Here is a 23,712-nt window from a genome sequence, read left to right as displayed (position 1 = left end):
CCCGGGAGTGTCCTGTTTCTGTGCCTGTGTAAGAGCTGCGGAGTTTGACAGCTGTCAAAGCTGTCAAACGGGCAGTTTAGAGTGGAAAAGTTGCTATTTAAGATCCCTCTGGACTATGATGAGCTACAATTGAACTAAAATTGTTGGAAATAAAGTAACAATAATAAGTTAAAGGATTGTTGGAGAAAAGACTAATAAGTAACCAGATTCCCCCTAGGGGGGACTCTGTGAAACTACAATGGCTACAATGGCTGTGGATGGAAAGTTACTAGCGGAAATCGAAAGGATGTTTCAACTGGTGGGAATCCTACAAGAGCAGAGTTTGGCAATGAATAAACAACTTTTGACCTTGACTTCTGGAACAGGCAACTCTGCTGTTTGTATTGAGGACTTGAATGAGAAAGAATCCACAGCTGAATGGGAAATGATATCTAAAGAGGCCCAAGAGACTAAACAAGAAAAAGAGAAAGTAAAGCTGGGAAGTAATAACCAAAAGCTGACATCTGTGGAATACGGACAAGGAGACTATTGGAGCACATTCACCACAAGCCTGCGAAAGATGCAGAAGATGAAGGAGGAGGTCCCGGGAGTTTATGGAATACAGGAATTTAAAACAAAGAAATATGAGTGGGGCCTCCATTCTGACTTTGACTCTGAAGATGCAGGATTTGTGGAAATTTTTCAGCAGTTATTTTCAAATCTCCTTGTGGGAAGAGAATTGATGGTGAAAGAACTTTTTCCAGACTTGACGACTGACACAAAGGACTACCAACAAGACCGGCGGAGAGGGACTGAAAGAGACTTGAAAGCCTCGGACGTGAGGAACCCAGGCTAAGAACTGTTATTTTGGATTTGTATTGGGAAGGGACAAAAACCGGGGATGGGAGGGAGGGAAGAAGAGAATCTTAAAAACACTCAAGACCTTTAGGTTTGGTTAATATGACTTTTAACTAAGACAAAATGAGAAATCGATGGAAGAGAACTTGAGTCCAACTTAGGAAAATCTATATTTTTTATAAAAGAGGTAATAAGATGAATAAGATGGTTAAGAGGAGAAATACCAATTTGCTGACACAATTTTGGGAATTGGGATGCACGAGGGGGGGTGGGGGGAAGTCAGGGAACAGGGTTAGGAAATTAAGATTTTCTGAATTTATACATGTTTTTGTCTTCTGTTATTTTTTGTGTGTGTTTTGTCTTCATAAAAGTTGAAAAACCAATAAATTTTTTTTAAAAAAAAAAAAAAGAAAGAGCTGCAGGAAGAGCTGGAGGGTTGGTTCTGAGCTGTGTGTAACATCCACTCTGAATAGAATATCTACAGCCATAACCATAGAGTTGAAACAGAACCCCCCCCCAAAAAAAAAGTCATCTGGTCCAACCCCCTGCATTGCAGGAATCTCAGTTAAAGCATCCTTGACAGATGGCCATCTGACCTCTGCTTAAAAACTTCCAATGAAGGAGAGTGCACAGCTTCTCAAGGGAGACTATCCTACTGTCAAACAGCTCTTCCCGTCCCTCCTTAAAAGAAAGGAGATTCCCTGCCTTGCATGTCTATCTCAGGCTCTTCCTCTCCTGGATGATAGCCAAACACCTCTGACTAATAATAATAATAATAATAATAATAATAATAATAATAATAATAATAATAAATTTTATTTATACCCCACCCTCTCCGACCTCAGGGCAGCTAACACCAATAAAATTTCAGTAAAAACATAATGGGGGGGGACCAATTTAAAATACAGGTTAAAATGCAATTTAAAATGCAGCCTCATTTTAAAAGTCAAAACCCTAAGGGGAGGCAAACATAAGGATCAGACTGAGTCCAAACCAAAGGTCAGGCAGAACAGCTCTGTCTTGCAGGCCCTGCGGAAAAATGTCAAGTCCCGCAGGGCCCTAGTCTCTTGTGACAGAGCGTTCCACCAAGTCAGGACCAGTACTGAAAAGGCCCTGGCCCTAGTTGAGGCCAGCCTAACCACCTTGTGACTTGGGACCTCCAAAATGTTGTCATTTGTGGACCTTAAGGTCCTCCGCGGGGCATACCAGCAGGACTTCTGCTCTTCTCATCACTCTGCAAGTTCTTGGAGACCAGGGACGACGGGAGTTTGTCGAAGCAGGAGAGGGACAAACCCTGGATTTTTCAGTAGTCCCTTGACCCCACTCCTCAGCTTCAGACTTGGATTCTGAACTGCTGCCTGTCACTGCCTCATCCTGCCCACTTAACCCTGCTGCCCCTTCAGCATCAGGCACCTCTTCTAACTCTTCCCCCTGTGACCTCTCCTTGGTATCCCACCACTAATCCCCTGGCTCTGAGCCTTCCTCCTTGGGGGTTTCCCTTGGGGGTTCCCTGGCCGCTGCCTCCCACCACTCCTCTTTGTCCAGCCAGTCCCCGGCATCAAAGTTAATGGGAGGCTAGAATTCAGAAGTTTAATCTTGATTCAATTAAAAATCAAGACAGCGTCTAGCACAATGCATTCGAACTGCTATAATTGGCAGAAAAGTCATTAAACAGTCTGCCAAGACCCTTGGCAATTTTCAAGTGGTCCATGGGAAAAAAACCGGGGTTTGGGAACCACTGTTCTACGGTGTTGCGCTTGCCCCAAACAAACCTAATTGCGGCATAAAATGAAGGAAAATCAGTGATGATTCGTTGGGCAATAGACGTAGGCCACAGTATACAATATGAGGATTGGGAAAAATTATGGAAAGACGGATTGAATTTCACAGCGTGTACGGCGTTAAAAGAAAATGTTATGAAGATGTTTTATAGGTGGCACCTGACACCTGTAAAACTCTCAAAAATGTACAAGGTGAACAACAAGTGTTGGAGATGTAAAGATGTAGAGGGCACTTTCTACCATATGTGGTGGGAGTGCGGAAAGGTAAAACAATTCTGGGAAAAGGTATATACGGAACTAAAAAAGATATTAAAGTACACGTTTAAAAAAAAATCAGAAATTTTCCTATTAGGAATATTACAACGAGAGATAAGAAAGGAGGATTGCAGAATGGTATACTATGCGGCTACGGCAGCAAGGATCTTAATAGCTCAAAGATGGAAACAGGAAGAAACTCCTACAATAGAGGAGTGGAGATGCAAACTAACAGAATATGCAGAGTTAGACAAAATAACGGGAAAGATCAGATATATAAAAGACCAAGTATTTATCAGGGACTGGGGAAAATATGCAAATTATCTGGAAAATATCAGCGATGGACAAATAACGCTAAGGGGGTTTAGAGATGTATTGTGATAGACCAAGGTTATTGTATAAGGAAAACAGAGAACAAAATTTGACACAATGACAATATAAAAGATGAAACGTGTGACTTCATTTATTTACTCCGCATGATTCGCGGCCAGGCTGAAGGAAGTCCCAAAAGAAAGAAATATGTTATGAAAAAACTATGGAAATAAGAATTTTGCACGCTTTTCCTTTTTTTTTTTGTTTTTTGTTTTTTTTTTGCGATTGAGAATTTTTGTGTTTTTTTTTTTTTTTTTTTTCGTGTATGTTGGTGTTTTGGTGACCTTTTGTGTGTGTTTTGTTTGTATGGAATAAAATAAAAAGAATTTCGAAAAAAAAAAAAAAAATGAAGGAAAATTATTGTTCATTCCTGTCGTTTATTTCGGCTCTCAGAACTTGGTTGCCTTCATAAATATGTGGGGGTGAAGATGAAGGCAGCAAAACCAAAGGAGTCAGGGAGTGTAATTACAGCCATATTTCTCTGCCAAACATTGCAGAGCCTCAATACAAAGAGGCTTGTTTGACTCCCGAGAGCATGTGATGTATCAGCGATGGATCTGAAAGACGACCGGATACAATGCCAGTGTCTGAGAGGCGCACCAACATTTGGAGTGCTGACTACAGAGGACTTATTGAAGTGAGCAGGCCTTGTAGGAGTCAGAGGTCACCAAAGGTGTGGGAGCCGTTCCAAGATTTAAGCCAATGCGGAGTGAAACACAAGGCAGGAAAGGATTTGCCAAGCGATGCTATCAGTTGTGTTCAAAGAATGAAGCTTTCTAATAGATAGAAGAGGAAGGAAAGAGCGTAGGTGGAAGGGAGGGCTTTGTTTTAAAAACGCAATCATCTAGAGTTAACTCACAGATGTGGGAATGAAAGACAAAGGTCTATGTCTGCATTTGCTTCTCCCTGGTTCTGGGTACTGGCTCAACTAGGAGAGCAGAGAATTCCTTACAGGAATAACAACGGATAGCATGTAGTCCCTCTGAGCATTTTTTTAAAACATCACATGGATTTTAGCATTTACTAATTTATTTAGTTTTTTATTACATGTATGCCCTGTTTAATCTCCAGTCATGTTAAACAGGCAAGAGTGAAAGCAGCAGAACTGGAAATAGGAGGAAGCTACTAATTAACATTGCAGAAAGACAGAACCAAGAAGAAGAAAGTTACTAATCATTGCACAACCATCTATGTGTGAGTAAACTTTATTTACTTACTTAATTTTATTACATTTATATCCCAGCTTTCCTCCAGGGAGCTCAAGGTGGTGAACATAACTCTCCTCCCCCATTTTATCATCATAACATGGGGCCATGAAGAGTCAGACACGTCTAAACAATTAAAGAACAACAACAACAGCCCTGTGAGGTAGGTTAGGCTAAGAATGAACTATAGGCCCAAGGTCACCCAGCCAGTTTCATAGTTGAGTGGAGATTTGAACCCTGGTCTCCGAGGTCCTAGTCTGACCCTCTGACCACCACACCACACTGGTTGAGCTACAATTCACAAGAGTGGCTTAACCATCAAGCCATCCTCTCAGAGAACTCTGGGAGTTGCAAATCTCTGAGGAAATGATGGGTCTCCTTAACAACTCCCAGCACCCTTATCAAACCCAATAATTCTTTGGGGAAGCCATGCCTATTTAAATGTATGTATATAACAGATGTACAGTCATTCTTCGGGTTGAAGACGCTTCAAGTTGAGCGTGTTCGAGTTGCGCTCCGCGGCAACCCAGAAGTAATGGAGCGCATTACTTCCGGGTTTCGCAGCTTGCGCATGCGCAGACGCTCAGAATGATGGCACGCGCATGCACAGAAGCGGTGAAAATGACGTCACACACATGCGCAGAAGCGGCGAAAAGTGACACGCGCGTGCACAGACGTGCCGTCGCTAGATACGTTTACCTCTAGATGCGAACGGGACTCCGAAACAGATCCCGTTTGTATCTAGAAGTACCACTGTATATAACAGTTCAACTTTCTCATAATCCACCAGAAAAAAGGGAACTTGCGCTGATCTTAAGAGAGTCCCTTGAATATGCTGAGACAGACCACAGTGAGACATACACAGGGAAATGTAGCATGAAAAAAGGGGTCAGTCATCTGTTTCATATTATCTTTTACTTTGACCCCCCAAGGAAAACATGCAGTCATTACCTGTTCTTGTTCAAATTAAATACTCTAATTTTCCAACAAGTGTTGTAAACAACTCATTTCAGCTAATCAAAACGCATCCTGAACTGATACTTTTTGGAATGGGCCTATTCCCATTCTTTCCAAACTCCTCAAACAAATGACATTTAATTACAGCATTATAGGGAAGATTAAGACCTGGCAGAAACCACCCCGGTTTATTTTCATAGATCCTGTGGACCACACAAGTTATATACAAAGAAATGACAGCTGATGCCTTCTGGAGAGGTGGAAGGGGAAGGAATCGTACAAAAAAGGTCAGAAGGAACAAGAGCAGGCTTGGCCATGTGCTGAGGTGAACCAAAAACATATCCTTTTAAAGAGATGTGACCATGAATACATAGGAAGTTGCCTTATACTGAGTCAGGCCATTGGCCCATCTAGCTCAATATTGTCTCTGCTGACTGGACGCAGCTCTCCGGGGTCTTAGGCGGGAGTGTCCAGGAATGAGATGCCAAGGAAGAAGTCCAAGTCAGGGCCAAAAAAAGTCTGTAAGAACTAGAGGAGCAAACCAGAAATCAGAACCTAAAGGATAGAGTACACACCAGAGTCCAGGAAGACTCTGGAACAGGAAGTCCGTTCTGGGCTTCCTGCCCAGGGAGATCCAATTGGCCAGCTGATGGTGTGGTGCTTCACTGATAAAGAAGCCACTTGCCACTCAAAGGATCATCATATGGACCTAGAAGCTTCAGATAGCTGTTGGTTGCCTTCTTCTGTGTATGTATATACACACCGCCAACGCATACAGTCAAACTCCTGAATGCCTGAATGCCTCCATTTTGGAACATTTCAGCTCCCAAACGCAGAAAACCCGGTAGTAAATGTTCTGTTCTTTAAATGTTTTTCAGAAAACCAAATGTCCAACACGGCTTTCACTTGAGTGCAGGAAGCTCCTGCAACCAATTGGAAGCTGCGCCTTGGTTGTTGAACATTTTGGAAGCCAAATGTTCTTCTGGAACGGACTACGTTCGACAACCAAGGTTTGACTGTATAAGATATCAAGGTGGTACACAACAAAAATATACACAAGTGGAATAAAACACCATCAAACAATACAAAACAATAGAAAAGAGCTGTTCAGGCCAGTTGGCAAAAGAAAGAAAGAAAGAAAGAAAGAAAGAAAGAAAGAAAGAAAGAAAGAAAGGTCTTCTAAAAGATGCTTGGAAGTGAACAGTCAGGGATGAGAATTTCTGCCAAAATAAGTTTCTACAATATGAAACGGGGCACTAAAGGCACTGTTATGGAATCCTTTAAAATGCTTCATTGGAAGCAATTAATAAATGAATGAATCAATAAATAAATAACCACTACCACCATTTTAAATCTGGCAAAATCTTAAGATCTTGTGTAGATGGTTCTTTCAAATGTTGAGTTTTAGCTGAAATTCAGCAGCAGAGTTTAGAAACTTCATTCTAAACTCGCTACTGATCTTTTGTTTTGTGGAAACAATGTTATGATCCAGCCATTTTTAACCTAGGTCCAAAGACTGACCTGCTGAACTGCTCCAGCTTTGGCTGAAGAAAGAATTATTTATTGGGCGAAGAGCACTAGGGATGAGGGGGAAACCTAAGAAGGTTCACCTTTGAAGGTGAATAGAATCAATTCACACTTTCTAAAACAATCTGGCATCCAAAACACAGACGCTCTTCAAAATTTGCACTTCTCTAAATTTTGTAGGGCTGTTTTCCAGGCAAGTAATGTGTACCAACATGCATATACCAGGTTGTGGGGTCTATAAAGACACATACAGTGGTACCTCGGGTTACAGACGCTTCAGGTTACAGACTCTGCTAACCCAGAAATAGTACCTCGGGTTAAGAACTTTGCTTCAGGATGAGAACAGAAATCGTGCAGCAGCAGCGGGAGGCCCATTAGCTAAAGTGGTGCTTCAGGTTAAGAACAGTTTCAGGTTAAGAACGAACCTCCAGAACAAATTAAGTTCTTAACCCGAGGTACCACTGTATACTAGTGAAGTGTCCATAAAAATGCTTGCATCTGTATACTGTGCAACGTACAAAAATGCAGGCTTGTTAGGGAAAATTGCTTTGCGGAAATCGCTATATTAGGCAAAATCGCATACAGACATGTGTATTTCAGGCTAAAATGCAGGTGAATTTTAAGGAGGGTTTTTTTAAAAAAAAGAGTGCAAACTGATATGGAAATGTGGAGAACTTAAGGTAAGAGTGCAAAAATGGGAAACTAAGAGAAACCAAAAAAAGTGACAGATTCTCCCACCCGTAGCAAATGGGAAGAGAGTATGATCACTGAAAGTGCATCCTGCTCTTCAGTATCAAAATGAACTGCTTCCAGTAGGCAAAACTCAGAATATAGAAGGTCACTTGCTATTTACATTGTGCTAGAAGCAACACCATCAATCAGAGCTTGCACTGGTAGTTTCTGTATACAAACAGAGAAGAAAATAAAGGCTATAAATACTCCCAGAGTAGCATTTATCCTCCAGGACAGAGGAAGCAAGAGGGGGAGTAGAGAAAGTACAAAAACATGACAGTCCAGCTCCCCCCTCCCATGTCAACTGAATGGTAATGGCCCTCTGGGAAAAGAAGAGGCCTTTGGGTTTAGCGGAGTTGACATTCAGTTCTCAGGCGATTAGGCAAGGCTCTATTTAATAACTCTTTGTCTAATACTGATCATCAGTGGCTTCGTAACAGGAGCATCTGGGTGACACTAATACCATTTGTGACTAGAGCTGAAACAGAATTTAACACAAATTGAGAATTTTGACAAAAATAAGAATGCAGATGTTGTTGTTTTCTGTATTTCTCAAACTGGAGACCCAGCTGTTGTTGGATCGCAACTACCATCACCCCGACCATTGGGCCTGCTAGCTAGGGATGATGGGTGTTGTAGTCCAACAACAGTTGGGGACCCAAGTTTGAGAAACACTGGGTCAGAGTGGGCCATCACAGTCTGGGAAGCCTTGTTCTATTATTTGAACACAGGGCATTTAATCTATTGGGCCAAAGACCTGAGAATGAAAAGGATATGAGTTGACTTAAACTTAGCCATAAGTGAACAACATGTGGTATAGAATAATCGCCAAGTGGTTGGTGTCCACCAGAAGGAGGAGAATATGGCTGGTGGCCTTGGAGACTATGGAAGGCCTATTCCCAGGAGAACCTAGTATCAGAAGAAGAATCCTCTTGGGTTCAAATGCATGTCTGTGACTTGCACCTAGAGACTTGTGTTGAAAAGTCATAAATTAAAAAGCCAAGCTTGTCAAAGATGCCAGACGCCATAACCAAATCTCTATGCACTCTTGTTTGGAAAGGCCAACAGCTCTAACAAAAGGAACACTGAACCGCTAATCATCCATGAATCTAGCAAAACACAAATTCAGGTAAGTCCAAAATGTACGGCTCCGTAAAAGCATATCTGAACTAAACAATTTGGGACTGGGTTATTAGGAGAATTGGTTGTGCTGTCATGGACCTCCCTCTCTCTTGAGAGAGGCATTCAAGGTTCTTTTCTCACATTCCTACTGGATGGACAACTTTGCCCATCTGAGTTGCTTTTCAGCTCACCTTACCAATGGTGTATTCTGCATGCACAATAAGAGGGACAGGCAGGTTACCGGATCTGAGTTTTAGACAGAGCCAGAGAAATAATATCCCCAACCACTTAAACGGATTAACGGATAACATGCACACCTTTGAACCTGCTTTGCTACCAAGTGAGCTTTCACAGCTCTTGCTCAAGGACATAAAACATTTCAGCTTAATGAGTTAAGACTCGGCGCTCACCATCTCCTAAGCCAATCTGTTAGAAACCACCACTGGAGTTGCAAACACAAGCAAAGCTTGATCATCACTGTAACATATTCATCAGCATTTCACAAAAGAAAAATAGGGATGCACTCAAGATTCCTGCACAAGTCACCCACCACCCACTATTTCAAACTGGCTTCTATATGCTGCACTCACTGACGCCGAAATGGCCTGTTTTCCATCAACTGAATAGCCAGAAGGATTCCTGTTAGCTTCTGTCACAGGTACAGAAGGAAAAGAGAAGTGCCCTCAACTTCCAAAACAATTGACTAGCCGTTGGAAGCTGCAACAAAATGTTGCAGCATGGAGAGCATCTGTTCAGGGTTGCAGCCAGCCATGCCCCCTTTCCAGGATATTCATTTTCCCTCCCTCCATCCCAACTAGTTCTCCTCCCCGCCCCCAGCAAAACAAAAAACCCTGTCAGCCAGCATTGTGCATCCACTGAGCATGCTCAACCCTCACTGGGTTAGTTCTGGGATCCCTTCCTTCAGATCTCCACACCCCCAGCAATATGTTTTGTGCATCTGCAAAGTGTGCCTGATTATTCCTCCCCTCTTCTGCTTGGGTGACACCATTTTGGATACATGAGCAATGACACTCACAGCCTAAGCTATTCAAGTAGCTGCCATGGAGCTGTCAGGCCAGGAACGTCCAGAGTAAGGAATTAACTCTTTGTTGTTAAAAGCACACTTAAAAATTAGGGAAAGGCACGTCCATCAGTCCTACGTCTCTCAGCTACTCCTAGGTGTGTGCCCAATGAGGCAGTTGCTGCAACAGAGAGGCCCTGCCCCTGACCTCAGCTAATGTATCTCCTCCATCCAAGCTGTGTGCAAGCAGACAAAGAGACTCCAACTGCATGTCACCTTCTGCTCCTCTCTCTTCAATCCTCTCCTGGTCCTGGGGCAGCAGGAGGAGATATGGAACCCCTTGACTCTCCACCAGCCTGACCTCTCTCTCCTGCCTACTGCATTTGTTCTTCACTTTCCAATCCTGCAGCTTCTCCTGCCTCTGACTTTCATCTCCCGGCTGTTACAGGCTCCCCTAGATCCCTGAACCATTCTTCCAAGCCAAGTCTCCAACTCCATTTCTCCTGGTGCCCACTCCTCAGTGTCTAGCCAGTCCCTGGCAGTAGTTGAAGGTATATCACCATCCATGCACATCCATTTAGGGTTAACAGTTTTGGTTCATCTCCATATCTCTCTCTCTCTCTCTCTCTCTCTCTCTCTCTCTCTCTCTCTCTCTCTCTCTCTTTTCACTCTTACATTCAGTTCTCCACATCAACATGCATTAAAAACAACAACTACCCAATGGCAACAAGTCATTGTGAAAATTCATCCTGATCTATGTTTACACCAAATAAAGCCTCTGAGCATTCTTAAGCCAAGAGTTGAAGCTGAGTGGAAGCCAAAACAATGAGCACTGGTCACACTGGCTGAGGCTGATGGGAGCTGGAGTCCAGGAACATATGAATGCAACCACAATGGGAAATGCTGTCCTAGTGTGTTTCCTGGGAACACCCTGTCCTCGGCAAAACACAGAGTATCTGGATAACAGTGAGCTAAACAGCTGTTCTGTAAAACCATTCCCATTTTTGAAATCCCAACTCAAGTTCAGCATCAGTCTGAAATCAGCTTCATTTCAGAGTTAGGGTGAAAACAGCCCGATGGGTTCAGCTATACTGGGTCAAAATGGGCACATGTACCCAGAATATATCCCAAGTTCAACGATGAACAAAGTAAGGATTTCAGGAAATGAGATCTTAGCTTGTGGTACAATTGAATCCTGCGAGCGAGGGGGTGGGGTGGGATTCATATACTTTTCCAGTTATCTGTCAGCATCACTGTTGTTAAACATGGTAGCGGTCTAGTATTCCTCTTCTCTTTTAAAAGTAAAGCATTACATAGGAATGACCCCGCGTGTGACACCCAATCTCCCCCGAGCCCACCTTTTGACATTGAAAGCATCCTGAATATTCAACCATCTGGTTGTTACTCGTTGTAGCTTCTAAAATGTACTTTGGGGTTACAAGTCAAAACCTGCCATCCACAACATATTTGACAGAATCCCAATGAGCATTTCTCTGTGTAGTCTTCTTGTTCCTTCTCTTCGTCACAAGCCTGTTCCCTTCCAGGCAGGCGCGTGCGGGGGGGGGAGACCACCCTCTCATCTTTGTTCAATGCCCCCAAGGATACGGACAGTGAACATCCCTTCTAACACTCTGCAGCATCCGTTCACATCCACATAGGCTTGTCCCCCCCCCCCCAGACAGCAGAAAGGGAAGGCATGGAGATGGGGGAGAAATCAGGTCCACTTTGCATTTAAAGACAAATCAACCTAATTCACATTTTAGATACAGCAGGAGAACAGAAGACCCTGAATTTGTGTTTCCCTGATTTCTGCAAGGTCGTTCTACAGCCAGATGATGTGTACAAACACACATATACTGGGGTAAAATGTGCATTAAAAAGTAGCACAGGGAGGGAAGGACTGGGATCTTTTCATAGTGTTGGGCAACCCCAACGAGCCACTAATGAGAGCCAGAACAGAGTACAGAGTACACATCAGATACTGTTTTAATCTTGGTGATATGCCCTGACCTCATGACAACCATTCAATCCCTAAAATGCCCAGATTCCATATAATAGCTCCAGAATTTCCCAACTTTTGCTGGTCTCTTTATTCCAAGATGGAGAATCCATAGCCTCCAGACACTGTTTAATTGCAACTCCTGTAGTCCCAGGCTACTGGTCAGCTGGGACTGGTGGGAGCTGGAACCCAGCAACAACTGAGGATTCACAGATTTGGTTATTCTGAGGGATGGGTTGAATGAGTCTGTTTCCATTCCATATCACTTTTGAATGTGTTCACCCAGAAGCCCATTCCATCCCATTTCTGCATTAAGCTTCTATGATCCATGCATAGCTGAACTACACGCCCTGCCCTGCAGCTACTTAAAAGTCTCAAACTTCAAAAGGCAATTGTGTCCCCAAAATTACAGGCATGCAATTGCAAACATTCCTGGGCACTTCTTGCGTATTTGCAAAGAATACCAACCTCCCTGTCTGTGGAGAGGCTTTCCCCCTCTGCTTTGATCTTCTTGCAGAGCGAAACACACTGGAGAACATCAGAGCCCTCCCCACTCCTCGCAGAACAGCTGACGGTCAGGAGGAGACCCTGAAAGCCACACGAAGTCTCACCATGGAGCATATCACAGCCTCTGCTTTAAATGGAGATGGAGAATGCGCTCGGGACCATTTTCATACAAGGCATGAGCTTGACCCCTGAGCTATGGGGGAGCTTTGGGTCCTGTCCTTCACCTTCCTCCACCAATCTGCTTGCCTCATTTCAATGAGACCTTGGCAAACTGCATCCTGATAGGCATTCTCTTACATCATTGGGCTAGCCTGAGCAAGGAGGAGGAAGAGAAGGTGGTAGTGGTAATAAGGGGCAACAAGTCCTTGGATCACTGGTGAGTTGGGGTCTATCATTTATTTTTCCCAAACGCCCCACTATTTCAGGAAATAAAATTTAAATGCTCCCAGACTTGCACACCTGGCGCTGATTAACACGGTGGAGAGGGAATGCCTTGTGAGTCCGGCATCTGCCTAAAAATGCTACATGGTGACACCAGGCTTGTTCCTAGCCCATTACACACACCCCACTGTGCAAAGTTTATTTGTTTCCATGCATCTCTGTTGTGCAGTGAGCTGTAAAAGTTGTCTGATAGTCAATAAAAAATTTACGCCTTGACAATGGAACTGTTTCTCTCCTCCCCATCCCCTGTCCTTTCTGGGTTGCTGCGAATCTGCTCAACGTGCATTTCTCCCCTAACGTGAAGAACACGATGGAGCAAAGGTGGTGGTGCTTCATGCACATTGGGCCTGGGAGGGCGAAAGGCAGAGGAGGCTGACAGTAGGTGGCAATGAGAGCCAATGACAGGCAGAGACAACTCACTCTAGTTTGGTCTCCCTCCTTCTCCTCCCTGCTGAGTTCTATTAGGGCAACATTGAGACCAAGGAAGAAGAAGGTGACAGCCAAAGCCATTCAAGTAAGAAGGCAAGCAGACTGAAGTTGATGGGGCAGTGCCCAATCCTAATGGGCCAGCCTCCACTGGTGAACCAGCACTTGGGAAGAATTAAGCCTGAAGTTAAGAACCTAGGAAGGAACCTTATCCTGAGTCAGGTCCTTCATCTAGCTCAGTATTGCCTACAATGGTTGGTAGCAGATCTCAGGGATTTCAGGCAGAGATCTCCCCCAGTCCTACCTGGAGAAGTCAAGGATTGAACCTGGAAACTTCTGTGTACAGAGCAATGTACTCCATCACTGAGTTACAGCCCTTCAGAGTTGGTAGGGCAGTGCCCCCATGTGCCAGAATGGACCAGCCTCCACTGGAGAAAGACTTCCTTTTCCAATTCAAACTAGACTTTGAATGTCTTCCCTGGATGGAGGGTGATAGGCAGATACCTTAGTGATCATTATTCCTGTACGATGCTTGAAGCCAAGGGACTACAGTGGTACCTCGGGTTACAGATGCTTCAGGTTACAGACTCTGCTAACCCAGAAATAGTGCCTCGGGTTAAGAACTTTGCTTCAGAATGAGAACAGAAATCGTGCTCCGGCGGCACAGTGGCAGCGGGAGGCCCCAGTAGCTAAAGTGGTACCTCAGGTTAAGAACAGTTTCAGGTTAAGAATGGACCTCCAGAACGAATTAAGTATGTAACCAGAGGTACCACTGTATTCTCAAGACTACCCTCAGTTTCCAGATCCCAAAACTAATCCCACAATTTGTCAATCAAGGTGCCCCACAGAAGGTGACTGATGAACAAAATGACTCCAAACGATCCATACCAGCCACCCAAGAAGTAAACATTGTACCAGGGGAGCAACCTCCCTCTCACAACACTACCTGGTCTTTTGCAAGAGTAAAATCTGTCCCAGCCCTCCAAAGATGGCAAAACAGATGAGAGCAAGAACAAGTCCCCAGTCGACCAATTTGATTGGGCCACCACACAACCAAGTCTCTAGCTTGAAGCAGCCCCAAGCCATATGGAAGAGGGCATCCAATGGGTCACAGGACCACAGTTCAGTAGTTAGATTATCTGCTTTGCAAGCAGAGGGCCCCAGATTCAAACCTTGGTATCTCCAGGCAGGGCTGGAAAGATCCCCTGTCTGAAACCTGGACAGCGGCTGCCAGTCAGTGTAGACAGTACTGAGCTAGTTGGACCAACGATCTGACTTGCTATAAGCTAGCTTCTAGTGTTCACAGTCATGCAGAGCCATGGAGTGTAGCAAGAGAACAAAACAAGACAACAACAATGACAACAACAACAAGCTTGGCATGTAACATTACTAGATAAGTTGTCCAGCTGGAAAGAATCAAAATGATGGCCATGGCAAGGGAGAGAGTGCAATTTTGGTCTCTGTATTTGACCCATGGAATATGGTTCTGCCCCCAAAGGAACTCTAGATAAATAGATAGGTGGAGATCCCCCGCTCAGCTATTCGACAAAATAAAATGAAAACCAGCATTTTTGTTTCTGCCACCTCACTGCCCTGCTACAGAACTTTTACTTCTCCAACAACTGCACAGCATAAAATATTCCTTTCTCCTCTTGCAGGAAATATACACACACTTCTTTCCTGTGGCTATTTCAAAGAAACCGGGTCACAAACCAGACCTAACGTTTTCCTGCGTTACTCGCAAGCAAGTCAGATTGCCAGACTTCCAAGCCTTTGTACAGATTTCAGCCCAAGAATGACCATAGCCAAGGAAAACACATGCGGCTTTGAAACTTCAAGGCAGCACTGAGGACCACGAGGGACCAGGAATACCTGTCTAAAAGTGGGATCTGTGCAGGAAAGATGCCCACATGCACCTCTCCTCCCAGGAAGGAAATATATCAGCTTCACATACCTTTTCTGCATACTTGAATTTTACGTAGAACCAGCTCGACTTGATCATCGTCTCTGACTTTCAGGTAAGCTTTTTTCCCCCTCCAAAAAAAGATACCAGCAATGCTTTAAAAAAAGGATCCCAAGGGCTCTCTCGAACGGCAGAATGTTTTTTTAAAAAAAGAAGAGGAGGAGGAAGGGAGAAAAAGGAAGGAAGGAAGAAAGGGGAATGGGAAATAAATTCTCGCTTTCAGCTTGATAGCTCTGCACCCTCGCTGAAGGAATGCTGGATTTTGCCTCCCTGTAGCTGCTGTCCAAAATGCCTCCGTCTGTGCTCCTCTGTTGACTTGGCTGCCTGACAAGACACTTCCACAAACAGACCGCAAGCTGCATTCATCACAAGTGGCACATGTCAGTAAATCCAAGAGGCTGGCTTCAGAGCTGGCAGCCACCCAGGACCGTGACCTCCCCTGGCGGAATGAATAATGAATTCCATCGCTTCCCCCTCCAGACACAGATTAACACCTGGCTAAACATTATTCTGACAACCAAAGGCTGAGCGGCTTTTGGCTGGCCTGCTTGGAGAGCCCACGGTGGCGGGTTTAACCCTTTGCACTCGCCGCGTCCGGATCCCTACCACCTTTCCTATAAACAACAACAAAGCGTGGGGAGCAGGGAAGGAGGTTCCTGCCCAGCGAAAAACCTCTTCCTCTACTTCAAAAGGAGAGGAGAGGAGGGGGAAAAAAGATTACAGGCCTAAATATAGCCGAGAAACTATAAAGCCTCTTAAGCAGAAAGCCACCGTCTCTTTCCCAATTCTGCGGTCAAATCTTTTGTATTCCAAATGCCATCACAGGAATGGTGTGAGGTCCATTACCCGCCCGCCCTGCCGTGCTTCTGGCATCCTTCAATATGCCTCCCGTTTTGAGAAAACGTCTTTTATATCCCAGTACACTGCAGCCCAAGAGTAAATAATGAACATCACCCTAGCCTGGGTTTAATGGCAATAAAAGAGGTGGCGAGGCTACCTCTCTCTGCCTCTCTCTAAGCCACACCCTCTAAGCCTGGAGCTCCTCCCTCTTAAGTCCAGATGAGTCATGATTGGCTGGGGATCTTCTGGGCAGGATCATTAAGTCAGGGGCTCATAGCAGCATGCCTTGGGGAGTCAGATCTGTTCGGGAAGTGAGCATGGGATTAACCCCTGGCTGTCAGTGGAAGAAGTCCCCTTAGATCAAACGTAATTGCAACCCTTGAAGTCCTCTCCTGTATGCTTGCCGAACAGGGAAATATGAGTCAACGTGCCTGTAGGGTGGCTCCCTAAATTCTCATTATTATTATTATTATTATTATTATTATTTATTTATTTAGCATGATTTTTATACCGCTTAACCATCAAAAGCTCTAAGAGGCTCACATGAAATATATATTAAAATGACTGATAAAAGCCTTCCACACTACAGCGGACTAGTAAACAATAGCACACTGACAACAGAGTGGAAGGCAACATATATTTATAGTATTTTATTTAATAGTAATTTAACTTGAAGCTTTAACCCAAAGTTAGCAACCACATGTTATCTGGCTCCCCCGCCCCAACTTTCATTTTTTTCTGAATCATGGTGACAGTCAACCAAAAGAGGTTCATTTCATGCCTTTTCAATAGACAGGACTGCAACTAGGAAGCTAGCAGGACCAAATACAGTCCTGTGGAATTTAATTTCATTTGAAACACTTGGGGGGGGAGCATTTTTTTCTGGGAGTTTTAAAGCAACTAAATGCATTTAACAAACTACCGGGGTTGTATTCACCATAGTGCAAAGGAGATTGTTCCCTCAGGCAAGCAAAACAAAATATGTTTTTGTTGATGGAGCAATCTCCCCTTTCCATGTGCTGTTCTGGGGGTCTTCCCAACCCCCGAGAGCAGATATTTGGAGGCCACAGAGGGAGGAGAGGCAGGGAGATAGAGTTGCACTCAGGGCCAGATTTAGGTTTCATGAGGCCCTCAGCTACTGAAGGTAATGGGGCCCTTTATATGTCCAGCTGTCCTTTGTCAACAACAAATTGTCACTTTTTTTGTTTGTTGAATATATGCTATATGGTAATTTATGGACCTAATAGGTATCTAAAGCCATTTGCACATAATATGTATTTTATCAAAGTAATTGTTGAACTGAAATACAATTAAGAAGTATATTAACAGTGAAATTGGGGGGGGGGCAAGAAAGCGGGGCCCTAGGCTATAGCTTGTTTAGCTTATACTTAAATCCGGCACTGGTTGCACTAGCAGAAAACATTGTACTGGCTTCTGCTAGCACAATTTCATTGAATATGGCCCACAGTGTCAAAAAGAAAACACGGAAAAGCAAAACCATAAAAAGGTAAGAGGTCGTCCTTGATACCTGTGGGTGTGAGGACTCTAAAGATCACAGCAAGCATCCTGCATTGGCCAAGAAGCAAACTACATATCTTATGTAAACAATGCAAAAAACACACACACACCTAAAATAAAGGTTGGGTGTATATTATATGTTGCCTACAAAACACCAGTGAAAAGAATGCTTTAGGTTGGTTGTGTCATAAGACTCTAGAATTGTAGGCTTAGAAGGGGCTTCAGAAGTCTTCTGGTCCAATTCTCTGCTCCATGAACCTATCAATTGCACATTACCCTGGATAGGTTGGCTGTCCAATTCCTGCTTAAAATACTTTCAGCCAAGGAGAGCCCATTACCTCCCAAGGCAGACCGTTACATGGTTGAACAGCACAACAAGATGTTCTTAATGTTTAGTCAAAATCCACCTTGTTGTAATTTGAACCCACTGCTTCAAGCTCAACAGAAGACCAAATGTGCTCCATCACCTTCAAATGTCCAAATAGAGCTATGCTTTATCTTTTAAGGATTTCTTCTCCGGGATAAACATTCAGCCTTTCCTCATAGCACTTGGTCTCTAGGTTTCTTTCTGGGTGGAGGCCGGTCCATTAGGCTATAAAGCCTTCCCTCACCTGCCTGCCTTCTTACTAGCACCCATTCCTGGGGGCTGCAATGCCTGGCAGCTTCCCCCTTCTTGGTTGTGTTGCCCTTGTAGGACAGGAGAACAAAACTGGAGGTAGCTGGTTCTACCTAGAATTGGCTCTCACTTGTGGATGCATGCCACTCGGGGTGAAAGCCTAGATGGGTTGGGGAGGGTAGAAAGTGAAAGAGGCTAAGTTGCTCAAACACCAGACAGTATAAATAATAAAACCTTGACGGCAGGGCTGGAGGGAGCCAGTGGGTGTCCACAGAATGGAGCCCTCTTCATGTGAGAGACAAAGGAGAAGTGAGTGGGCAGCCGTAAGTGGGGGAAACAGGATGGGAACTGTTACTTAAGAGCCCATTGCTTGTTTAATCTGTTTAAACATCTTGGGTTTGGTTATTTTACATAGGTCTTTGGGTAAATTGGAATTATTATTTTTTGCCATAGTAATTTTGCTTCTTTCCCTTTTGACAGTGTTGCAGGAACCCCCCCCCCCCCAATCATTCAGTTTGTACAAACATGACACACACACTCACACATGACATACGTGACGTTTCTGTTATAAATTCATAGCAAATCAACCGTACATCGGATTTACACCGGTCCACTTTTATTTTGCTCCATGAAGGAAGGACTATCAAAGGGGGACAGTTTGATACAGGATGGCCATAATCCCTTAAGCGTACCAACACGTACTCAGGAGCCCTACCCAGTTGGCATGACAACCTTGATGGTCCCAAACAGAAGACCATCAAAGTCACAAAGGACTTGCATATGGGAGTGGATTCATCATGGACTGGAACAAAGGACAATGATCAGATCTTCCCTCTGGGGGCAGGAAACTGCCAACTCCCCTTTGTCCTCTGGAAATAACTCATGGGGAGGGGGGAAAGGAGGAACCAGCCAGGTGACAAGATACTCAGGTTACCGCCACAACTCCTCCCTCAACCTCCCTTTTTGTGATGTGTCAATGATGTAGTCATGATGTAGTTGTGATGTAGTTCTAGGGGTGTAGCTTGGGGGATTAGTAGCTAATAAAAGTTGGGGTCTTCTTTTGTTCTGGGTTTCCATTTTGTTTCACCTGGTGGCAGGTGGGAGTCCTGTCACAACAGTCTTCAATAAAGACCAAGCCTACTGGCTGCTGTTTTGCTCTGGTATTCCTGGCTGGTGTCCTTGTTATTTTGTCCAAGGGAGCCCTTGGATTTCTCCGTTAACAACAGAATTGTTCACTTGCTATTTATTGGAGCTGCTTATATGACTTTGTAATCTTTGCAAATATTCAATGAAGAGTGGGCTATGAACACTGTAAATTTGTTGGTTTGTTTTAAATCCCCAATATCTCCAGGTACGGCAGGGAAATAACTTTGCCTGAGAGCCACTGAGAGCCACTGCCAGTCATTTTAGGAACTCTAAAATTCTTTGGTTCTATTATTTACTGAGCTAGATGGACCAATGGTCTGGCTTGGTATAGGGAAATGTTCCTTGCATCTCCCTCCCCCCCCCCAAGTATTTATGCTCAGGAAACTGCAACATAACACAACACACTTACAGCAAGTCTAATAGGAATACTCAGGATTAAATGGATTGTGAATAGCAGCCATTCTGTCTGCGCATGGGGAAATATCACAGCTCAATTCTCAGTGGGGCGTTTTATCTTCACAGCTTTGAGAATAACACCCTTGTTTGTTTCAAAGCTTCCCATGTCAGCATTTCCCCCTGAAAACTTGTTTGTTTTCTCTTCTTACAGCGGCTATTGTCTATGCCAAAATGCGACCATCGCACAATAGGCCGGCTTCAGCTAGATCAATCACCCTAGCTTGTTAACAGGCCTGTCCACGTGCATACCAAACGACCACACAAATCAAGAAGCCATCCATCCGCTCCGCTAGACTGTCACGTCCCAAATGGTTGTGCCTTCTAGCTTGCCTCTCAGAGAGCCTTGGAGACAATTAAAGCTGCATGAGGTGTTTCAAGTTCTCTTTTCTATCACAATCAGAAATCTTTCTCTTTTCCCCCCTAAATTTTTATAGATTTTCCACATTTATCACAAAAATGGCATAACAAAACACACACAAAAAACACACACATTACACTACAATAAATTAAACACGAAGAAAAATTGATTCTTCAAATACCTAATTCTCATTACATTGATAACTGACTTCCTTGAATCCCCTCTAACTGAATTTCATTATATCACCTATATAACAGTTCTCCAAATTCATATTTCTAATAATATTAACTCCTTTCATTTACTAACCTCTCCTTTAGTAATATTTTAATCCTTAATATGTACTATCACATATTCTAATTCTACCCCTAAGCCTATTTATTATTTCCAAGAATTTTCTATTTATCTTATATAACAATATTTAGCTAAATATTCTTTAAATTTCTTCCACAATCAGAAATCTTTCTGTTCAGCTGAAGAGAAGTGCCCTTGAACTGGGGAACAGAGCCATAGGCCAGTCACTGCTTCTCACTCTAACCTGTTGTAAGGATGAAATGGGGAGGAAGAGAACCATGTGTACCTTGCAGGAATGGCGGGATAGAAGTGTAACCAATAACCAAATAAAGAAGCGAACACATAAAAGAACAGCAGGTAGGTGGAGGGGGGCTGCAGGCGGATCAAATCAGGTGGGGCAGTGCCCCGCTTGCCCTAATGCATTTTCCCCCAAAATGTGGGCTACAACCCACAAGTAGGTCATAAACCCATAATAATTATTGCTTTTAATCCTTAACGGGTATGAATGCCCCTTGCATTTTGTTTCATTTTGTTGGCTTTATAATAATGCTTTTTTTGGAATCCGTAACCGAATGTTAGAAACATTTCAACACTTTGGATCCATTCCCTGGAGGCTGGTGGCAGATCTGGTGACAATTTGCCACAAAGGGCTTGTACAGTGGTACCTCACAAGACGAATGCCTCGCAAGACGGAAAACCCGCAAGACGAAAGGGTTTTCTGTTTTGGAGGCGCTTCGCAAGACGAATTTCCCTATGGGCTTGCTTCGCAAGAAGAAAGCCCATAGGGAAATCTCCGGGGACCTCTTTTAAATGCTGGTGGTGGGGAGCAAAGCCTTTTCCCCCCTCCAGCCTTCAGAAGAGGTCCAGGAAGGCCGGCGGGGGCCGAAAGGCTTTGCTCCCCACCGCCAGCATTTTAAAAGCAGTCCGGGATAGCAGGGAAGCGCTTCCCGCTATCGCGGACGGCTTTTGAAGGCAGGCGGGGGGGAGCAAAGACTTTCGCCCCCCGCCCACCTTCAGAAGAGGTCTGGACCTCTTCTGAAGGCGGGCGGGGGGCGAAAGTCTTTGCTCCCCCCTGCCTGCCTTCCCGGGAGAGCGGAGAAAGGCAGCGCGTTTCTCCGCTGTCCCGGACGGCTTTTGAAGGCAGGCGGGGGGGGGCAAAGTCTTTCGCCCCCCCCCCGCCCACCTTCAGAAGAGGTCCAGGACCTCTTCTGAAGGCGGGCGGGGGGCGAAAGTCTTTGCTCCCCCTGCCTGCCTTCCCGGGAGAGCGGAGAAAGGCAGCACGTTTCTTCGCTGTCCCGGACGGCTTTTGAAGGCAGGCGGTGGGGAGCAAAGACTTTCGCCCCCTGCCCGCCTTCAGAAGAGGTCCAGGACCTCTTCTGAAGGTGGGCGGGGGGCAAAAGTCTTTGTCCCCCCCTGCCTGCCTTCCCAGGGGCTTTTACATCGCCCCGGACAGCGGAAAGTCCTCTGCTGTCCCGGGTGATTTTAAAATGCCGCCCGCCAGCATTTTAAGATCGCCCCGGACAGCGGAGAAGTCCTCCGCTGTCCCGGGGTTTTTTAAAATGCTGGGAGTGGGAAGCAGTGGCGTAGCGTGGGGGTGCCAGGGGTGCCGGCCGCACCGGGTGCTACATCTGTGGGGGGCGCGCTCGCTGCCTCCGGAGTCGCCGAAGAGCCTCGGGCGCAGGCTGTAGCGGAGCCGCATGTCTCGCGGAACCGACGAGCTGTGCGCGCGTCCGGGCTGAAGGCGCCCGGCAGGCAGCGGCTCTCCGCGCTCGTCGCGGAGGACGCGCCAGGCAGCCCCTCCTCACAGCCCCGCCTCCACCGGTGCTGCTGCAGCTGCTGGGCCGTTGCATTTTCCTCGCCTCTCTGCCCCCCCCTCCTCCGGGCAAGCGGCGTCGTTTGGGCGCCAGCGCCAGCGGCAACTCGCAGGTTAGGGTTTAGGGGGGGCGCAAATTTCTTGCCTTGCCCCTGGTTAGGGGGCGCAAATTACTTGCGTTGCCCCGGGTGCTGACAACTCATGCTACGCCGCTGGTGGGAAGAAAAGCCCTTGCCCCCCCCCCAGCCTTCAGAAGAGGTCGGGGGACAGACTGTCCCCGGACCTGGTCTGAAGGCGGTTTCCATAGGAAAGCATTAATTGATTTTCAATGCATTCCTATGGGAAACCGTGCATCGCAAGACAAAAAACTCGCAAGAAGAAAAAACTTGCGGAACGAATTAATTTCGTCTTGCGAGGCACCACTGTACCAGGAGTTGTGAGTGACCGTGACAGCTCTGCTCTGGTGTACAGGTATCAAAGGCAGCAGCTATGCATCAGAGACAAGCCGCAAGAGACACTCAAGGCAACCCCCTGTACAAGCACCTTGTGGAGAACCATCACCAGATCTGCTGTCAGGATTCATTCACAGAATTGTAGAGTTGGAAGGGACCGTGGTGGTCATCTATTTCCAACCCCTTGCAATGCAGGGTGAGTTGGCATGTGCTTGGTTGAAACAAGAAATAATATTATTGCCCTATGTATCAATTAGGGCAGCGGTCAGCAACCTTTTTCAGACGTGGGCTGGTCCACCGTCCCTCAGACCATGTGGGGGGCCACACTATATTTTGAAGAAAAAAATGAATGAATTCCTATGCCCCACAAACAACCCAGAGATGAATTTTAAATAAAAGGACACATTCTACTCATGTAAAAACACACTGATTCCCAGACCGTCCATGGGCCGGATTAAGAAGGCGATTGGGCGGCATCCGGCCCCCAGGCCTTAGGTTGCCTACCCCTGAATTAGGGCATGTACAGATCCTCAACCACCCCGATCAGCCACGTGGCTGTATTCTGCAATTTGCTCTGGGCCTCCCTAGTGGCAACCCACCCCACTCCACATCCACCCCCAAGCTTTTGAAATCAGGGTTTAGAACCCACATTAAACATGGAATCAAGAAGGGGGCAAGGAGAGGCTGGTATTGTGCCACCCCCATGCGGCTAACTGCTGATGATAGCTATCTCATGCTCAGTCAGTAGAGCATGAGACTCTTAGAGTCGTGGGTTTGAACTCCACATCGGACAAAAGATTCCTGCATTGTAGAGGGTTGAACTAAGTAACCACTGTGGTCCCTTTCAGGTCTATGATTCTATGAATCTGTCTAATCCCCTCTTGAAATGTTTCAGGCTAATGGCCATCACAGATTTTTGCTTTAAAGAATGCTGTACGTGTACTTTTAAGAAGGACAAATTTTTGGTCTTTAAGGTTATGTGAAAAGGCTAAGAGAAGAAAAAGAAAAGGGAGGGAGGGTGGGTGTGTGGGTGTGTGACAGATAAATCAAGGACTGCATTCTAGCCCTAAGAAAACC

General features: G+C 45.2%; 1 protein-coding gene across 10 annotated transcripts in view; it reads right to left on the bottom strand.

Annotated features, from left to right (window-relative positions):
- AUTS2 (activator of transcription and developmental regulator AUTS2) overlaps positions 1-23,712 on the bottom strand; it is a 712,323-nt gene that overhangs the window by 509,923 nt on the left and 178,688 nt on the right. The window contains exon 1 of one of the 10 annotated variants that reach the window (XM_081172872.1): positions 15,137-15,576. The exons of 8 other annotated variants lie outside the window; for them this stretch is intronic. In XM_081172872.1, the coding sequence (XP_081028998.1) occupies positions 15,137-15,184 (48 nt within the window). In that variant the 5' untranslated portion in view covers positions 15,185-15,576. Of the gene's footprint in view, positions 1-15,136; positions 15,577-23,712 lie in introns of those variants that run through there. One more of the 10 variants, XM_081172864.1, reaches the window with a different exon arrangement.

Source organism: Podarcis bocagei (genome assembly GCF_964188305.1).
Source record: "Podarcis bocagei genome assembly, chromosome: 15".
Lineage (NCBI taxonomy): Eukaryota > Metazoa > Chordata > Lepidosauria > Squamata > Lacertidae > Podarcis > Podarcis bocagei.
This window is presented reverse-complemented; position numbering and strand designations above follow the sequence as displayed.